This window comes from Zonotrichia leucophrys, chromosome 7 (genome assembly GCF_028769735.1).
Source record: "Zonotrichia leucophrys gambelii isolate GWCS_2022_RI chromosome 7, RI_Zleu_2.0, whole genome shotgun sequence".
NCBI lineage: Eukaryota > Metazoa > Chordata > Aves > Passeriformes > Passerellidae > Zonotrichia > Zonotrichia leucophrys.
In genome coordinates, this window is record NC_088177.1 from 24,316,831 (window position 1) to 24,333,270 (window position 16,440).

At 44.1% G+C, this 16,440-nt stretch overlaps 1 protein-coding gene across 5 annotated transcripts in view; it reads left to right on the forward strand.

The window, feature by feature from the left end:
- Positions 1-16,440, forward strand: part of CHN1 (chimerin 1) — a 91,757-nt gene that overhangs the window by 62,547 nt on the left and 12,770 nt on the right. For all 5 annotated transcript variants that reach the window (XM_064719000.1, XM_064719001.1, XM_064719002.1 and 2 more), the window contains 2 exons: positions 1,101-1,178; positions 13,783-13,867. In XM_064719000.1, the coding sequence (XP_064575070.1) occupies positions 1,101-1,178; positions 13,783-13,867 (163 nt within the window). The remainder of the gene's footprint in view (positions 1-1,100; positions 1,179-13,782; positions 13,868-16,440) is intronic.

Consider the following 16,440-nt stretch of genomic DNA (forward strand, 5'->3'; position numbering starts at 1 on the left):
TGGCTCCGTGGCAGCTGAGGTCAAGGCTTCAATGGTTGTGTGGAATAGTTTGTGTGAGGGCTGGCTAGAAACAGACTGCCCTGTGGATGTTTTATCGTCAGTTGCATCCGTCCGAAGTTCAGGTTTCAGTGCAGTGGGAGACTGTGGCCATTCACCTTCTGTTAGGATCTGTAAATTTCTAAAGAGAGGCGACACCAGCAGTGCGGGGTTCAGGTCTTTGCTGGATGGAGCACTGCAGTGAACTTGGGGTGACATTTGTGTTCACATCCCTACAAGATATGAGATTGGTGAGCATGTTTTCACATGAAAAGTACTGAAAAACCTAATTTTAAGGGAAGAGTGGTGTCCATCAGCATTACCCGCTCCGGGCTGTACCCCTGGTGCACAGGCCACGTCAGACGGGAGGGTCGGGGAGAGCCGCTTCCCGCCGCGTCCCCGGGGCTGTTGCGAGCTGCCCTGCCTCCCGCGGCACCCCAGCAGCGCACGGGTGCCATTCGCTAGCGGTGCGCGGCTCACACCTCGGGTGCCGCTCCCGGGGCCCCGGGCCGTGCCGGGAGGAGCCGGGCGGGGCCGCTCCGCCCGCCGGGCCGGGGCTCCATTGGCTGCGGCCGCCCCGGGGCGGGGCCGCTCCGCTCCGCGCGGGGCCGCGCCGGGCAGCGGGCGGGCGCAGGGCGCGAGGCGTGCGCGTCCCCGCGCCCCCCGAGCCGGCCGCCGCCGATGGAGGCAGCGGGCGCGGGCTGCGCGTCCCCGCCGCCGGCTGCCGCCCGCCCCCGGCCCGCAGGCCGCCCGCCCGCAGCGCCCGGCCCCGCGCCCCGCCGAGCCCCAGCCCCGCATGGCCGCGCCGCCCGCCCCAGCAGCCTAGGCTGCGGCATGGTCCGCGCCGCCCCGGCATACCGAGAGTGACCGAGCCGCCTCCGGGCAGCATGCCGGCCAGGGAGCCCTGGGCAGCGCACCGAGCCCGCGGCAGCGCCGGGCACCGCGCCGGGCACGAGGGCCGGCAGCAGCGCGATCTGCTGCTCGCAGCCCTGGGCATGAAACTGGGCGCTCGCAAGGCGTCCGTGACAATCTGGCAACCTCTTAAACTCTTTGCTTATTCGCAGTTGACGTCGCTCGTCCGAAGAGCAACTCTGAAGGAAAATGAACACGTTCCAAAATACGAGAAGGTTCATAATTTCAAGGTAAGATGTTTTCCTGTTTAGTTTGTTTTACAGGCAAAGGGACTTTAGCTCGTGTGTTAAAAGGGGTCTGGTATCGCAAGGAAATTATAGGTATGCACACTGTGACTTTCTAGGAACTTAAAAGCTGCAAGTGAAGCTCATTGCCAGTTACATCAGTGAGACACGTTTAGAACATCGAGCAGAGGAACCGGGATTTTGTTGTTGGCTGCTTGTGTGCCCACATTTGTTTCAATGATATTTGCCATATCTAGTTATCTCTTTTATTTAGAACTGGTTTATACTGAGAGAGATGCTAAAGGTGAGAAAACCAGCAAAGTTTTCTTTCAACTCGAATGCAGTCCAGTTTTACTTTCAATGCAAAAAACCTCTCAGATCTATAGTTAGATGATTAAAGTGATCTTATCTGAGTTTGTCGATTGTAAATTGCTTTGGAGGTAAAAAGTGTGTTCTGCTGCATCTGGATTGAGCAGATGGTCTGCATTTCCCTTAGTTTCTGGCTTTTCTCCTGTGTCAATGAATTGGGTGTTGAAACTAACGAGGCTTATGCCATGAAGCTGTTGGACGTGCTAGCATCAGCAACTACCTTGTGTTTTAATAAAATTTACTTAGTCTTCTATGTAGCTTCTAGTTACTGTTCTAATTGCCTTAAATAACCAATGTTCTTTGGTAAGAGCAATACGTGTCAGTTCAACATATTTGTGTTTTGTGTCTGTCTGTAATAGGTATCCAGTAAGGACTTAGTAATGTAACCTTTTGCTGGTCAAATACACTTGATGATAGGCAGTCTTAATTTTAAGACTGCGTAAATTGATGTTTTACTGGGTTCCTGTAGATGACAGTACAAATTTCATATATATAATTTGAAGGCCAAATGTTGTCTTTAATGTAAAAAAAAAAAAAAACCAAAACCAAACCTAAAAACCTGCTTTTATTTCTTTTAAGAGAAGAGCAGATTGTTAATGTAATACAGGCATCTGATGATATAAGCATCCATTAAATGTCTCCTGTTTTCAGTTTTGATTTCCATCATGCATATATGTTGGAATGTGGGAATGTCCACATGCATGCACGTATATTAATCTACCTATCCTCCATCTGATCTTATTTAAACTGCCTTCTGGCTTTTGAGTGCAGATTATCACCAAAAATGGAAACTTCATATGATCAGGATGTTTTGTTTCATTTGTGTACTTCCATTAAGCACAAATTTGAAAACTGTGTACAGACTGGTATGTAAGAAGTGTTTAATGTGAATGCTTGGCATAACATATTTGTGCAGGCTGACAGTTCAATACAGAGCATTTTTTCACAGGCTCCTGAGGTGTCCTAAATATCTGCAACGTCTTGCAATTTTCATTCGTTCCTTAGAGTTTGAAGATAATTCTTGCAGATGCTAGCAGATCTTGATTTTCCATGTACTGCAGTGTATGTAGGATAGTAAGTATTTAATTTTGCACATCTGTGTTTCCTAGTTGCTTTTCTTTAACAGCCTGAAATATATCTGTTTTGAAAATAATCTGATAACCCGATTTTCATTCATTCAGGTTTGTTTATTTCTTTTTCTTTCATAAACTGTTTATGGAAAGTTTCAGAGCTGTGAGTTTTCCAGTATTTTCCAAAACCAGACTGTATGTCTGCTCCAAGGTCATAGCCATGTCACAAACTTCCCACATGGATTGTTTTCTTTATAATAGTTGTACTGTAATTCCTTTATACATACTGTTGCCAGAAAAATATACCTTGAGAAGTAAGTCTGTTCTCAAGTCAGTGGAATGGAGTTGCCTTTTACAGATAATTTTTGCTATAAAAGACTAGAAGAGAGCAAGCCCTCTACAGGGTGTGCTGCAACCAACCTTCCTATGGAAGGAAAGCTGCTGGCAGTCATGAGTTCTAAATGTGTCTACTTTCCCATCAGAATAAGAAGCAAAAACATAAGCTCTTAGCAAGTACTGTGTTATGGCTCTAAAATGAATGGCCATCCTTAGCTTGTGTGCTTCTCTCCTTTATAATTTCTTTGCATCTGTCAGGTTTTTTCCTTGCGTGTATAGATGTCACCATTTAAAACGTCTGCATGAGTCTCCTAGGTTGCCTGCCAAGCTGCAAATCTGCCACCCATGTGGAGAGGAAGGAAATGTCAGGCCCAGAGTCTTCAACCTAGACTTTTGAAACAAACCAAGAAAAAACAACTGAGAAATTAAATAAATTTATCCAGTTCAGCTAATCAGCAGTGACTGCTGTCCCCAGAGGCTCCACAGCAAACAGGAGTGTGTCTGCTGCTTTGTAGCTCTGCAGCTGATTTGCTTTTTGTGCTGCAGGCACAAGGCACCAGACAGGGACCCCTGACCCTCTCCCAGCAGCTCTTTGATCAGTCACACCACTGCTCACAGAAATTAAGGGGTCTCAGAAATGCTTTTACACTGGAAACGCTGTGGCACCCTAGCAGAGAGGGGAGAAATGGAGACCACACATGCACAGCAAGCTGTGGTGTTTTCCTGGGGAAGGGAAGGTGACAGCTGCAGCACTCCAGAGGCAGCCTGGGGTTAGCAAACACCCCAGAGAGCTGACCACGGGCTGAGGGACCTCAGTTCTCCCTGCAGCTCCTGCCCCTGTGGGTATCTGGGGACTCTGCAGTTTGAGAACTCAGACCCTGCACAGAGCTCAGGTAGAGGAACACAGTGCAGTGAATCCTCATTGCAGGAGTGCAGTGCCTAGGGGAGGGGTGAGCATGAAAGCTGCTTTTAAATGATCAAGAGGTCCCCTGAATAAATCCATTAACCTATGTTTTGCTTCAAGGGTTGTTTGAAAGAAGAATGTAAAGACAGTTTTACTAGGAGTGCTGACATGGCAGGGTTTTTGAGAGGATTTAATCTTACTTAAATCTCCTGGAATGTGAGTTGTCTCCTGCCTGAAGGGAACAGGCTGGGTAGCCAGGGTGACAGGGAGCACTGCAAGCAGAGCAGGTCGGTAATGATCTCCAGCTCTGTAATATTCTCCTGGCTGGGAAAGGCTGGTCTCTCATGAGCACATCTCAAATGCAAATACAGAGTGCCTGAATTCTCTTAAATTAATCTCCGTAAGTAAAGAAAGGGATGATTATTTATAAATGTCAGTTCTGACTAAGTTTTAAATGCATGTCCTGCAGGATGAAAGCTAGATGTGAAAAATATTCTCCTTTTAAGCATATTTTTGCATTTTCCAATTTATATAAAAAATTAATATTTCTGTGTTCTTCTCTATAAATCTAAAAGACCCATTTTCTAATAATTCAAATATGTCAGCTTAAAGAGGCTTACATTGATAGGGCATTTTATTTAGCTCTAATTGAATAATGGAATTTGACATGAGTGTGACTTGATTGGGTCTATCTTTTTTGCATATTTGGACTACTTTTGATTTCCTTGTGTTTACTGTGCTTTTCTGAAATCCAGCACACTGAGTGAGATCTCTTGCACAATGAATCATTAGACCAAATGAGGACAGTCACTTTACCATCTTCAAAATTTCAGCCCCACCTTTTCTCACAGAAAGGCTTTAAAAGCTTTTTTTTTTTTTCAATTCACTAACCATTATGGGCAATAAATCTCCCCACAGACTGTGGTACAAATGTATCAATATGGACAGGGGTGTGTGTGTGATGGATATCAAGCTCATTCTTCCACCCAGTGTAGATGAACAAGAGCATCTTCTATTTGGGAGCTCTGGGAGACCTGTGCTCTTGGAAGTGCTGACAAGGAGCATAGCTGAAGCCAGTGGGGTTATTTTCTTACAAAAGGAACTTAATCAAAGGGGAAAGTTCTGTAACAGAAGACTTTACAAAGTTCTGTGACTTCATAGAAGCAAACAGAATAGATTCATACCTAATCATTCCCATAAATTTATTCTACCCCTGGATCCTACCAATAAGAATGCTTTTTACTGTCCCTTACAATTCTCATAGTTGCTTATATTGTCCCCAAAAGGCAATAACTGTGTCAGCTTGTAAGTTAAAATAAAATTTCTTACCCAGCTGATATTTAATCTGTTGAACTGGTTTAAGGATCGGAAGCAGCTGGGCACTTCTGGGCAGGCAGATGAAGGAGGTTAAGGCAATAGAGGAACTGCAGGTCTGAAGGGAATAGGGGCGAGGTGCCATGTGGATGGAAAATGAGAGGAGGACCAGGGGAAGCTCTGGCTTGGAAGGTGTGAAGTGGACTCTAGCCCAAAAGACTTAGCCAGGTAATCCAAGCTGGGTTTAGGGTTTTTCTGCATCTTCTCTCTCTGGGGAGGCAGTTTATTAGGGTAATGAACACACAGGATTCCCCTCGCTCAGTCCTCTGCACTTTCCCTCTCTTCCTCTCCTCATCTCTCCATTTCTGCTTTTGGTGATGAAAAGGTGCATCTAATGAGGTACCTTCTGCCCTGGGTCCACCCTCTCTGACATGGAATATCTTCTGCATCTCCTCACCACCTGGTGCTGTGCTTTGAGCACTGACCTCACTCCTCTGCCTGCTGTTTGTGTTTGCATGGGGCTGGGGAAAGAGATAAAGCTGTGCTTGAAAAATGTTCTTGATAAGGCGGGGAGTGGTGGAAAAGGAGCTGGGACTTACGGGATGATGGCTTAAAAGGAAGGTGAAAATCGGAGATTAACAGCAAGAAATCTCCTGGGTTGTGAAATTTGTTACTCAGTGCAATAAGCTCCTCATCACTTGGCAAATTTAAAATAAGCCTGGACAAAACACCTTAAAGGTCTTCACTCGCCTTCAGCATTGTGACTCATAGGCCCTGGGGAAGTTTTAGCTCCCTTGGCTGGTTACAGGTATTCCTTCAGACATCTCTGGCTCCTGGTGCCTTGAGGCAGCAGAGCAGCCTGCAGGTGTTTCCTTGCTGCCCCTAGTGCAAGGCACAAGCCACTCTTCTGCCTCGGTTAGTCCATGGTGCTTCACTGGAGCAAGAAGGTGTCAGTGCCTGCCAGGGCTGGGCTGAGAGCTGTGCTTCCATGCACCATTTTCCCCAGGATAGTGCCTTGTTTCTCTCTTGCCTTTCACAAACCACATCTATCTCCAGAAGATTTATTTTTTGCTATCTCTCTGTGCAGTGCTGCCTCTTAGTCACTGTCTTACTAGTGCTGAGGGCACAGTAAAAAATAACAATTGCAAGACTTCTTGCTTAATCAGTCAAGATTAACAACATAATTCCCTTTCAAGCCAACAGTTCTTCCAGAGAGATGTTTCTCTATGGGTGCTCAAGTGAGTCAGCCAAGGTGCCTGATGAGCCTTGTTAGCTGGGATTCCTCACCGCCTCCTCGACTGAAGCAATGTCCTGGCTTTCTCTTAGAGGATGACCCACTTGAAAGGCCAAATGGGGAGCTCCAGGCCAGAGACAGCATGGTTTTCCAGAAGTAACTGGAAGTAGAATGTAACCTTAAATATGCACAAGGAGCGAAGGCTCAGGTGAGGGAGGACCAGTCCCTGGAAAGACTTTGCTGGTATAGACAGACTCAAGCATCATTTCAGTGATGGGACTGCTGATATTAACAAGAGTTACTCTGCCAATGAAACTTGTATCACATCTTGGAAACAAATAACCCACCTGGCCCTGGCCCAGGTTTTACTGGTGTAGTTGCATCTGCGCTGGGTGCTTTGCTAGTGTAAGAAGTCACAGCAAATCACTTCCATGCCACATCTTATTCTAGAGAGCTTCCCAGTAGAGCCATGCCTAAACACTGGGAAACTGGGAGATGGAAAATGCAGAAGTGCTTCAAAAAGGCCAGAAACTATAACAAACTCTTACTATATTAAGCAGAGCCATTTTTCTGTGACTTCTGACATGAACTCATTTCTATTTCTGATGTTCTGAAAACTGGGGCAGATGCTGATTTGGGGTAAATTGATCTAGTTCCACTGAAAAGAAGATGCTGGATTTTTTATTAGGAACAGAACTGGCACTGGACATATTTTTGAAATATCTTTAATTGAGCCACTGCACTAATAAGTGAATATTCAGAGAGAGCTGGGTGCCTCTAGCATAATCCCTGGGGAGAGCCAGTGTGTGTTCCCACAGATAAGAACACCTCAGGAAATTTAATGTTTCTATAGACTCCTAGGACTTGAGGAGGAAAAATGGTTCAAAGGCAGGGAAAATACCTGGAGAACATAACTGGAAAAAAAACTTCTACAAAACTTCTGTGAAGACCTCATCTGCTCTATATTGTTCCTTCTGAAACTCATAAGACTGTTCAGTCCAGAAAAGCTTTTAGGCATTGATGGATTTTAGCCTCCTAAAGTATTTATTTAATGTTCCCTGCACTTTTTTTCCCCAAAGCAGGTTCCAAATAGCACAATGTTATTTAAACCTTTCTGGTTTTCCAGTGCTAGTCTCTGAATTCAGGCTTTGCCACTGATAAAAAATAAGAGAGAAAGAAAGCCTTTCTTCTAAATACTTAATTTATTTGGGCTGTAATTCCTTCCCACCACACCAGCAGTTTTTTTAGTCTGCACGTGTGGATCCTGTGAGTTTGGCTGGTGCACAGCCCAAAGCCAGACCAGTTCATTTCTCTGGTAAGGCTGGGAAGTGCTCCTCTCAGGAGGACTGGGACTTTGTCTCTAGAAGCTTCTAATGCATGTTATGCTCTCTCATCAACAGCTTTTCCTCCATATTAGCCTTAGAATCCTGACAAAAGCATTCATTTAGGAATCTCTCAGGGGTTTATATTCTATTTATACATAAGGTACGTATGTAATTCTAAGGATTATTTTCAATTTTCACCTCTAGTTTCAGAATTTTTTGTATGGAGGCATGTATCGAGTAAGTTTGACCTCAAATAAAATACAAAATGTTCCCATTTCCAGATATCAATTCAAAGAAAATCAGCTTTTCATCCTGAAAGAAAGGTGGCCACTTTCATTCAATTTACAAGCAGAAAAGCCAACAACCTGCAATTCTCATTTTTCACTTCTGCTCTTCTACAGCACAAGCTAACCTCAATTTGCAGTTGTTCCCTCTCTGCTGACACAGGCAGTGCAAAGCAGAGAGCAAACAAGGTCTGACAGCGCTTCTGGCTCCAAGTGGGTGAGGATGCAGAGGGAGATGTCCTGCCCCACATTCCCCGTGCCCCCAGCAGTGAGGGCCAGGCTATTTATGCCGCACGCTCTGGGTGAGGCAGGCAGCTCTGACAGGAGCTCTGACAGCTCTCTCCTCCCCAGAGGTGCTGCACTGAGGCACTGGGGAGCTCCCAGGCTGCCTCCCCACGGCTGACACCCCAGCTGGGCTGAGCAGGGTCAGCTCTAGGTATGGAGAGGGTCTGTTCTCTGCTCTCGGTTACATTCAGTTCTGTTACACCTTCAGGTGAAAGCAATTATCTTGCAGATCCTGCTCTGCCATGTGGGTTGTCATGGCAGTCTTCTTGCTTCTCAGATTACTTTTCAGCAGCAATATTTTCCTCCCAGGAGAATTACCATGTGCTGGAATACTTGAAGTGCTTTGAAACCCTTGTTTTAGAGGCACTATCAAATCATCATAATAGATACAAGGACAAATGGAAGCATTGCCCAGACTGATGGTTGAGTTTCTCACTCACATCTCTTCTTTATTCTTCACGTCCAGGCAATCTCTGGACCAGGGATGGATGAAAATGCCTATTGGATGCCAGCATGGGTGTGCTCAGTGCCTGATAAAATCAGCTGTGACAGGGAAAACAGATGTTAATAATACAGGCTGAGTTCATCGTTCTAATTGGGATCTACAATGTCTCCCACATTCAGTTTAAAGCTTGGTAAAGCCCCAGTAGGCAGAATTCAGCTGATGGAATTGCAAATCAGTTAGGACCACTGAGCTGACAGTCACCATCAGCAGTGTCTCATCATCCTTGGGAATTTGTTTGAAGGACAGTATAGCCAGCAGACCTGAACCTTTGGAGTACCATGTGGTGCAAATGCTGGGCTGTGACACGTGTTCAGTCCCTGGTGCACTCTCTGAGCCCTGACAAGGCTTCTGCCTGAAGTGTAAAGCTCTGGTAGCCCAGGAGTACAGATCAGCAGTATTTTTCCCATCCTTTTCCAAGGTAATGTATCCCATCCCACAGCAGATGGTAATGCCTGAATTTTCCAGACCCCATCACTCTGAGCAGCAGTTTTGTGTGGAGGGCTGTGGAAGGGGTCCTCTGTAGGGAGCAGGGTCTGATGGAACAAGTGTTCAGTGGGGCCGTGGCAGCAGCCCTCAACAAAGGAGGCTTTTTTTGTCCAGACTGTCCCAAACATTTCTGTTATATGTGCCCAGTGTTGGTTTTCTGTAACTATAGCTTTTCAAGTCCAGCCCTATTTTCTTCCTGTCAGTGGCTTTGCTAGAGCTCTGTTGATCCACCATCTTCCCTCATATCACATTTGCACAGCTCTTCACTGATACTCTCTCATTCTCTTCCTCCCTGCCTTGCTGTGATAAAATGTAAGTCTCCCAGTTAAGAATAAACATTATCTGCTGCCTTATTTCTGATCTTCATGTAGCAATCAAGGGTGGCTGAATAACTGCCTTGGAAAAACCAAAAGCATAAAAAATAAGTGGAGTAACAAGATGCAAGGGTAACTAACTTCAGCAGTGACCTTTATAGAGCTGAGAAATAATGGGGGGAGATCTGCTTGAGGAGTTCACAGCTTGTGGTAGAATCTGCTGTCAGAGTCACTGCCTGATTTTTTATTTGGTTCTCCTAAAATTTTATCCTTTAAAAAAAAAACTTTAAATACAAAACAAAGTAACATTTTTTAATACTCATCACAAGAATTGAGCTATTTTTCCTTGTGTTAAGAAAATACTTTTTAAGGCTGAGCAAAAAGCTTCTCCTACATAGTTCACAGTAGTAACATGTTTATTATGCCTTGTTGATAGTGCAGGAGAGTTCTAAATAGAAATGCCTAGGGTATAAACCTAACATGAGGCTCTCTTCTTACCTCAGACTTGCAGGACAGCTTAGTAATAGTATTTTATATAGTTTCTGAAGCAGATATTTGTCTTTAAAATTATCTAGACTTTTGTTTTAAATTAACTTGTAAAATTCCAAGAGAAGAAAATCAAGATTAAAACCAGTTTAATTTGCTCTCCCACTCAGTCATTTCCCAGATTCTTTTACAAAATTATTCCCATTTGGAAAGAGAGAAAAGGAGATTTTTGGGTGGGAGTGAGAATGGAAGGATTGGGAGATGTAAAGGCACAGTTGGCAATCCTGTTCTCTCACATTTTATAAGACAGTAAAATCTGCATATTGCAGATGCTCTTTTTTACAAGGGGAAAGCAACCCCTTGTAATTTAAGTCAGGATCTCTGGGACTCTGCTGGGTGTGTTTTTAGCAATTTTTCTGGAAATCATCTTTTAGTTTTGAAAACAGACAAGTTGCTTGGCTAGTTTTTAGAACTGGGAATTAAATATAAAATCAGAATGCTGTGTTAAACAATGTCATGTGATAAATGCAGTATTGTTTGCAGGTGCTGGCTCTTGAACTAGCAAAGGGATGCTAAGGTGTTTCTTTTTAGTTGCCAGACCCCACCCATTCTCTAACTAGTATTGGAGGCTGTTCTGACCTACCTCAGAAGACCAATTTTTCACTATTTCCTGGCATCACTGACTGTGTCTGATTTAATTCCCAGGGAGGGTGTGTATTCAGAGCAGGGCAGGGTTAGGTGTCCAATTCCACTGCACAGAAGTGGGAATATTGATGCTCTGGGAAAAGAAAGCTCTGCTCAGAAACCCCTCAGAAGCAGAGGCTTCAGAGCTGATCTTGTAGGGCCGTTTACACCAGGGCTGGAAGGACATGGTGACCTTTGGGCCTCCTGTTTAATATTGCCAGAGAACCTCCCATCTCATAAGGATGAAGCAAGGCAGAGCATCATGGGACACAGAAAAACCTACCCTCACCTTTTAATCTGCTTTGAGTTTGCAATCAGAATAATGGATAAGAAATAGTAATTTGGATGGGGCAGCACAGAGCAGAGCAGGCTCTGGGTAAATCCAGCTGATGATATGGAAAGGCATTTCAGTATTTGGATGAAGCCTGGCTGCATGGGATGAGACAGAAGTGCTTAAGCTGCTGAGGCAGTGGTTCTGAAGGGCAAAGTCAGTCCAACCAGCACAAGCAGTGTTTGTCGGTAGGGAAGAGGAGAGTCCACCTTGTCCTTGTCATTTTTAAGTTGATGATGAGTCATGTAAACTCTTGTGAGGAGCAGGCTGAAAGCCAGGGTGATACCAGGGGAGCTGGCTGTGTTACATTCTAGGTGAATCATAGTTACTTAATGTAAGAGGAACTGAGCTCATTAGAAAAGTTCATAATATTTAAAATGGAAGGAAAAGGTTGGAGTGGCAGATTTGGGATGTGATAGACCCTGCAGAAGAGTTTCTAAGGAGAATCAGGAGGAGATGGAAACATGCAGGCAGTGGTGGGGAGCAAGATGCCAAGAAGGAAGAATGGTCATTGCTAAAACAGCCAGTTAGAGACAGGACATCTGAAGTTTAGTGAGTATCAACACTGGGGGTGGCTGTGGAAAAGCCAAGCTGGGACTCCAGCACCTAAGGACAGCATTGGAAATGCTTCAGCAAATAGAACATTCAGTGATTTGATGTTTGATGAATCAAAATCAGCAACCACAGAGGCACAAGGTAGGATAATATAATTCTTTTTATTTAGAAAGAACTAATAATGTATCCGTCAGCATTTTAAGGAACAAAACAAAATTCCCCTCCTTTGTGCAACCAGAGATACTGAAAACAAAACAATTTAAAAAACTGAAAAATATTGTGAAAAGAAATTCTTTGTTGTCCACACTTGTGAAATGTCAATTTTGCTTCAATTTTCCTCAATGGAATTTTTAAGAAGTATTTTAAAGAAGTATGTTTCAGGGGGAATTTGACCCAAAAAAAAAAAAAAAGGGAGACCCAAATTATGCCTTCTTTTTTTCTCTGAAAAAGTTCTGTTAGTCCTGCAGGCATGAAAGCACAATGCTTTGCTTCAGGATATTAGAATGTTCTTATTCTGGGAAGAGAACACTGCCAAAAACGTGGATAAAAACCACCAGTCTGCGGAAGAAAGTCAAAATGATGTGGGTAGTGCAGGTGGGTAACAAAGTGAATGGTGTGAAAAATCTCTTTGTGGTGAGAGGAAAAAAGAAAATGGAGAGTACAGCTGCTGACAGTCTTGTCATCGTTTGCTTTGTGGAAGCCAGCCAGAGCTGCAGGGAGAAGAGGCCTGGTGGAGCACATGTCCCCTTCCAGAGGCAGGTGGGTGGGTGGGGACAGGCAGGGCAGGGCACCTGGGCTTGCTTGGAGCAGGCAGTCAGGAGTCACCTGGCACAGATGTGCTTGTGAATTACTTGGTGAATTCAGCAGGAGCTTTCCAGAGTGTCTCAGCAATGTCTGCTGCTCTGAGGGTGCCCAGGACGCTGCAGACCTTCCTGTGACTGAATTGCAGGGTGCTGCTCTGCAGTGTCATTGTGGGGGTGTCAGCTGGATCCAGCTGCCCCTTACATCCGTGGCATGGGGGACACTTGCCACCTCAGTCAGGCCACTTTGCCTTTCTTTCAGTGTTCATAGCCAGAGCTGTGTGCAGATGTCAGGAACAAACATTTCCCCCAGCTCCTTCTCCCTCCTGCTCCACACTGATCCCACCAGGCACTGCACACACGTGAGGTTACTGCCTGCTCCCACACCCACTCAGCAGCTCTGAGGAGCTGAGTGACTCCAGCCTAAAGCAGTTTTGCTGTATTTCACTGCAAATTTCATTTCTTTATGATCATCAGCTACTAATTTTATTTTCAGCCTGTCTATTCTAAATAGCAGCTCAAAGCCTTTTACACTGGCTAAGGAAGTAATGATTTTCTCTGTAAAGAATCCTGTGGTTTCCTATAGCAGGAGCTTTATCAGAATGAAATCAGAAGCAGTTAATGGTGGCTGCAGGATTTGTAACAAGCATGTGAGTCAGGAATGAAAGCAAGCATAGGGGTTTTTTTTCTTCTTTAGCTTTGAATTTTTTCCTGGTTCAGTGGATTATTCTTTTTCATTTTGGGTTTTCAATATGTAGCATTAGTCTGAAGAAAATTAATTTCCTGTTGGAGGTGTTCTAAACTGGAAAGTCTCTAGGCAAATGTACAGTATTTCTGTGTGGCACTGGTATTTTTGCCTGGCAGGACTCTTTCCATGTGAGGTGGAATCTTGCAGCCCTCTACCCATTTCACACAGTGCCTTATGAAGAGGAGGCCACAGCAGAAAGCATTTGAGATTGAAAAGTGAACTCTTGCACAGTTGCTGCAAAAGCTTTGCCTTGTGGCCAGACTCCTGCCAAACAGAGGGATGCCAAGAGCTGGGAGAAGGGCTATGCCTTGTCTTGGAGCAGACCCCACAGACCCAGTTCTGCTGCTTGGGATGGCTCAGGATGGAGGACTCTGGTTTTCCACAGGTCTGCAAGAGCCTTGGGTGTTAAATCTTTCTTCGTTCCTTTCTTCCTTTCCTGCAGTGATAAAGGGAACCTTCCAGAAACTGCGTGTGGTGCCTTCAAAGAAGAGGAGTTCTGCACTGTTTACATGCATTGATGCTGATGTCTGTGAAACGGTGGCTCATTTTCTGTAATTCTCTTTCTGCTGCTGTCTTCCAGGTGCACACGTTCAGGGGCCCGCACTGGTGTGAATACTGTGCCAACTTCATGTGGGGCCTCATTGCTCAGGGAGTAAAATGTGCAGGTAACAGTCACTCAGTGTTCTTTTCCTGAGTCATTCCTCCCCTTGTAACTCTGTAATGTGCAGCCGGGGCCAGGGTCAGTCTGCTCCCTGCTCAGTGGAAGGAGGAGATGTATCCACTCTGCTGCTGCTGTTTCAGGTGTCTGTTTATTGACTCACTGGGGCAATGCACAGCACCCCTCCAGCACTCGCAGGGAGGAGACAATCACTATCATTAAGAGATTTTTTCCCCCCCACCCTTTTAGAATGGAGGAGAAAATGGACAGATGCATAGTTACCTTTATTTCTTTGATACCATTCCATGTATTGGTAGGTGTGAGAAAGTCATTGGGGATCTTGATGTGCAAGGTGGACCCCAGCAAATTCCACATTGCTTCTGTGAAACAGACATTCAGGCTAATTGTATATATAAACCAGCTGAGTCCCAGCATGCCACAGAGTCTAAATCACATCTCCTACTTGCAGACTGAAAAGGGATGATGAATAAGGGATGCCTAGTGAAATGTTACATAAACACTCAGGTGCTGGTAGAAATGTATTACACGCATGGGTATCACTGCAGGCATTGCTGGATAAAGCCTCTCCAAAGGAAAACAGTTGGACAGTTTTATTGATAAGGTTCTTCTGAAAGGAAAGGACAGTCGGCTTTCTTTCAAAGGCAGAGAAAAGGATCAAAGTGATCCAAATAGTTTGCTGTATTTAAAAAGTATTTTATGACATTCTAGCAAAGCGTATTTATAAAAATGGTGCAAAGAGATGTTGATGTATGAAGACCTGCTTACGTTGCCCTGGAAACTGAATTTTCAAGCTAATTTAAGAAAATCTGCTCTGTCTAAAGCTTTCTGAAGTCTTGTCTCAAGCAAATAAGAAGGCTTTTTATCTCAGAACTGCAAAGTGATGTAATATTTAAAATCATTTCTAGCCACATAAGATTGAAATATTTTTAAATTCTTCCCCATAACTATTTGAATGCAATACTTTGTTGTTACCATTACAGTCTGCACTGTCCAGGATGCATTAGAGAGTGCAGCTCTGTTTTAAGACATGATTATGCAAAAATGGCATTTCCTTTCTCAGTATTTTCCCTCTACTAAGAATACAGGATTACAGCCATGTCCTCCACTTGTGAGTGAAGATTGTTAGTACATTTTACTGCTCTTGATTTTGATACAGGGTGTACAGTGCTAGGAGAGGAAGAGGAGGCTTGATTTTGGTTTTCTGATAGTATGTTTTTGATTACACTTGAATCAGTAAGTGTTCCATCTTTATTCCTTGCCTAAGATTCCTCCATTTGGGCATTTAGGAGAGATACCAAATATTTTGCAGATTGATGTTAGGTAACTTTGATCCAGAAAAAGAATAAAAAGAAACAGTATGAAGGCTTGCAATGCTGCATGGCACTGTGGAATTAATATTGTTGCTTTTACAATTAAATCCAAAATGCTTATTATTTTGTACTGCCTTATTTTTTCTTTTAACTGAAGTACAGCTGATTTTCTGGGTTTATGCAGATTTTTCAAAATCATGGGTTTCCAAAAGCTTCCAAAATCTGGTTTTCTTTCCTGCTTATGAGGATGGTAATAAGTACTGCATGCATCCATTCTCCTCCTTGCAGCATAAGGAGCATATGTGTATTAGATGACTTCATAGGTTCAGAAACTATAATTAGGGCTTTCTGTCTTGTGTGAGGTTTCACCTCAGTGTTGGTAGCTTCCAGTAATTTCTATGGTCTTATTTGTGTTTTAAAATCCCATGTTGTACGACCATGCTTGCTGAAGTGCCAGCAGGGATTTGGGGTGGGGTGAGGCTGCAGCAGTATCTGCCTGCTCCCACAGCTGAGGCTGTGCAGCCATCAGAGCCAGGAGCTGCCCAGATCTGGGCATTTCAGGGAAATATTGGAGGTGCACAGACACAGAACAGTGCTAATGTACCAATGTAGGGGAGCTCAGGCTTGAGTGGTGGGAGTTTGGCCAAGTTTATGTGGTCTTACAGTGCTTTAAAAAAATTTTTGCTTCTGAACTGAGTTATTTTAATATGGAAACAATGAGGCACAGTAAACCAGGATCCACATGAGGCCATTGGTTTTCAGAGTGGGTTTCTACTAAAAAAAAAAAAAATTACAGTTTTTAGCAGGATGCAGCCCACTTGAATTCAAGTGGGGTTCAATGCCACTTCAGGGAAATCCACGAAATCTGTTTGGTGGTCTGTATAATCATTTTATTGAAAATACCTACAAGCAAAACTGCATGGATCATATGTAATTTTATACTTTTTAAAGCATTTACTTTTTATAGCAAACAGTCCCACATCTCAAGAGGACTCTATTTGCTGTACAGAAGTGATGAGTTTAACAAATAGAAATGGATTACTGCATGGGCTACTCTCAACCATTTAAAATCCTATTCTGTGCAGAAGCACAAAAACATGCAAAGAGAAGTGTAGGACAGTCCAAGACTGGACAGCAAAGATAAATGTCACCCATTTCAGAAAGGAGGAAGAGCCGGTGGAAAAAACAGCTTATTTCTACTGGCTGATAGCTTATGTTACACAAAGTAAGCCAATCCTTTAAAAAATTA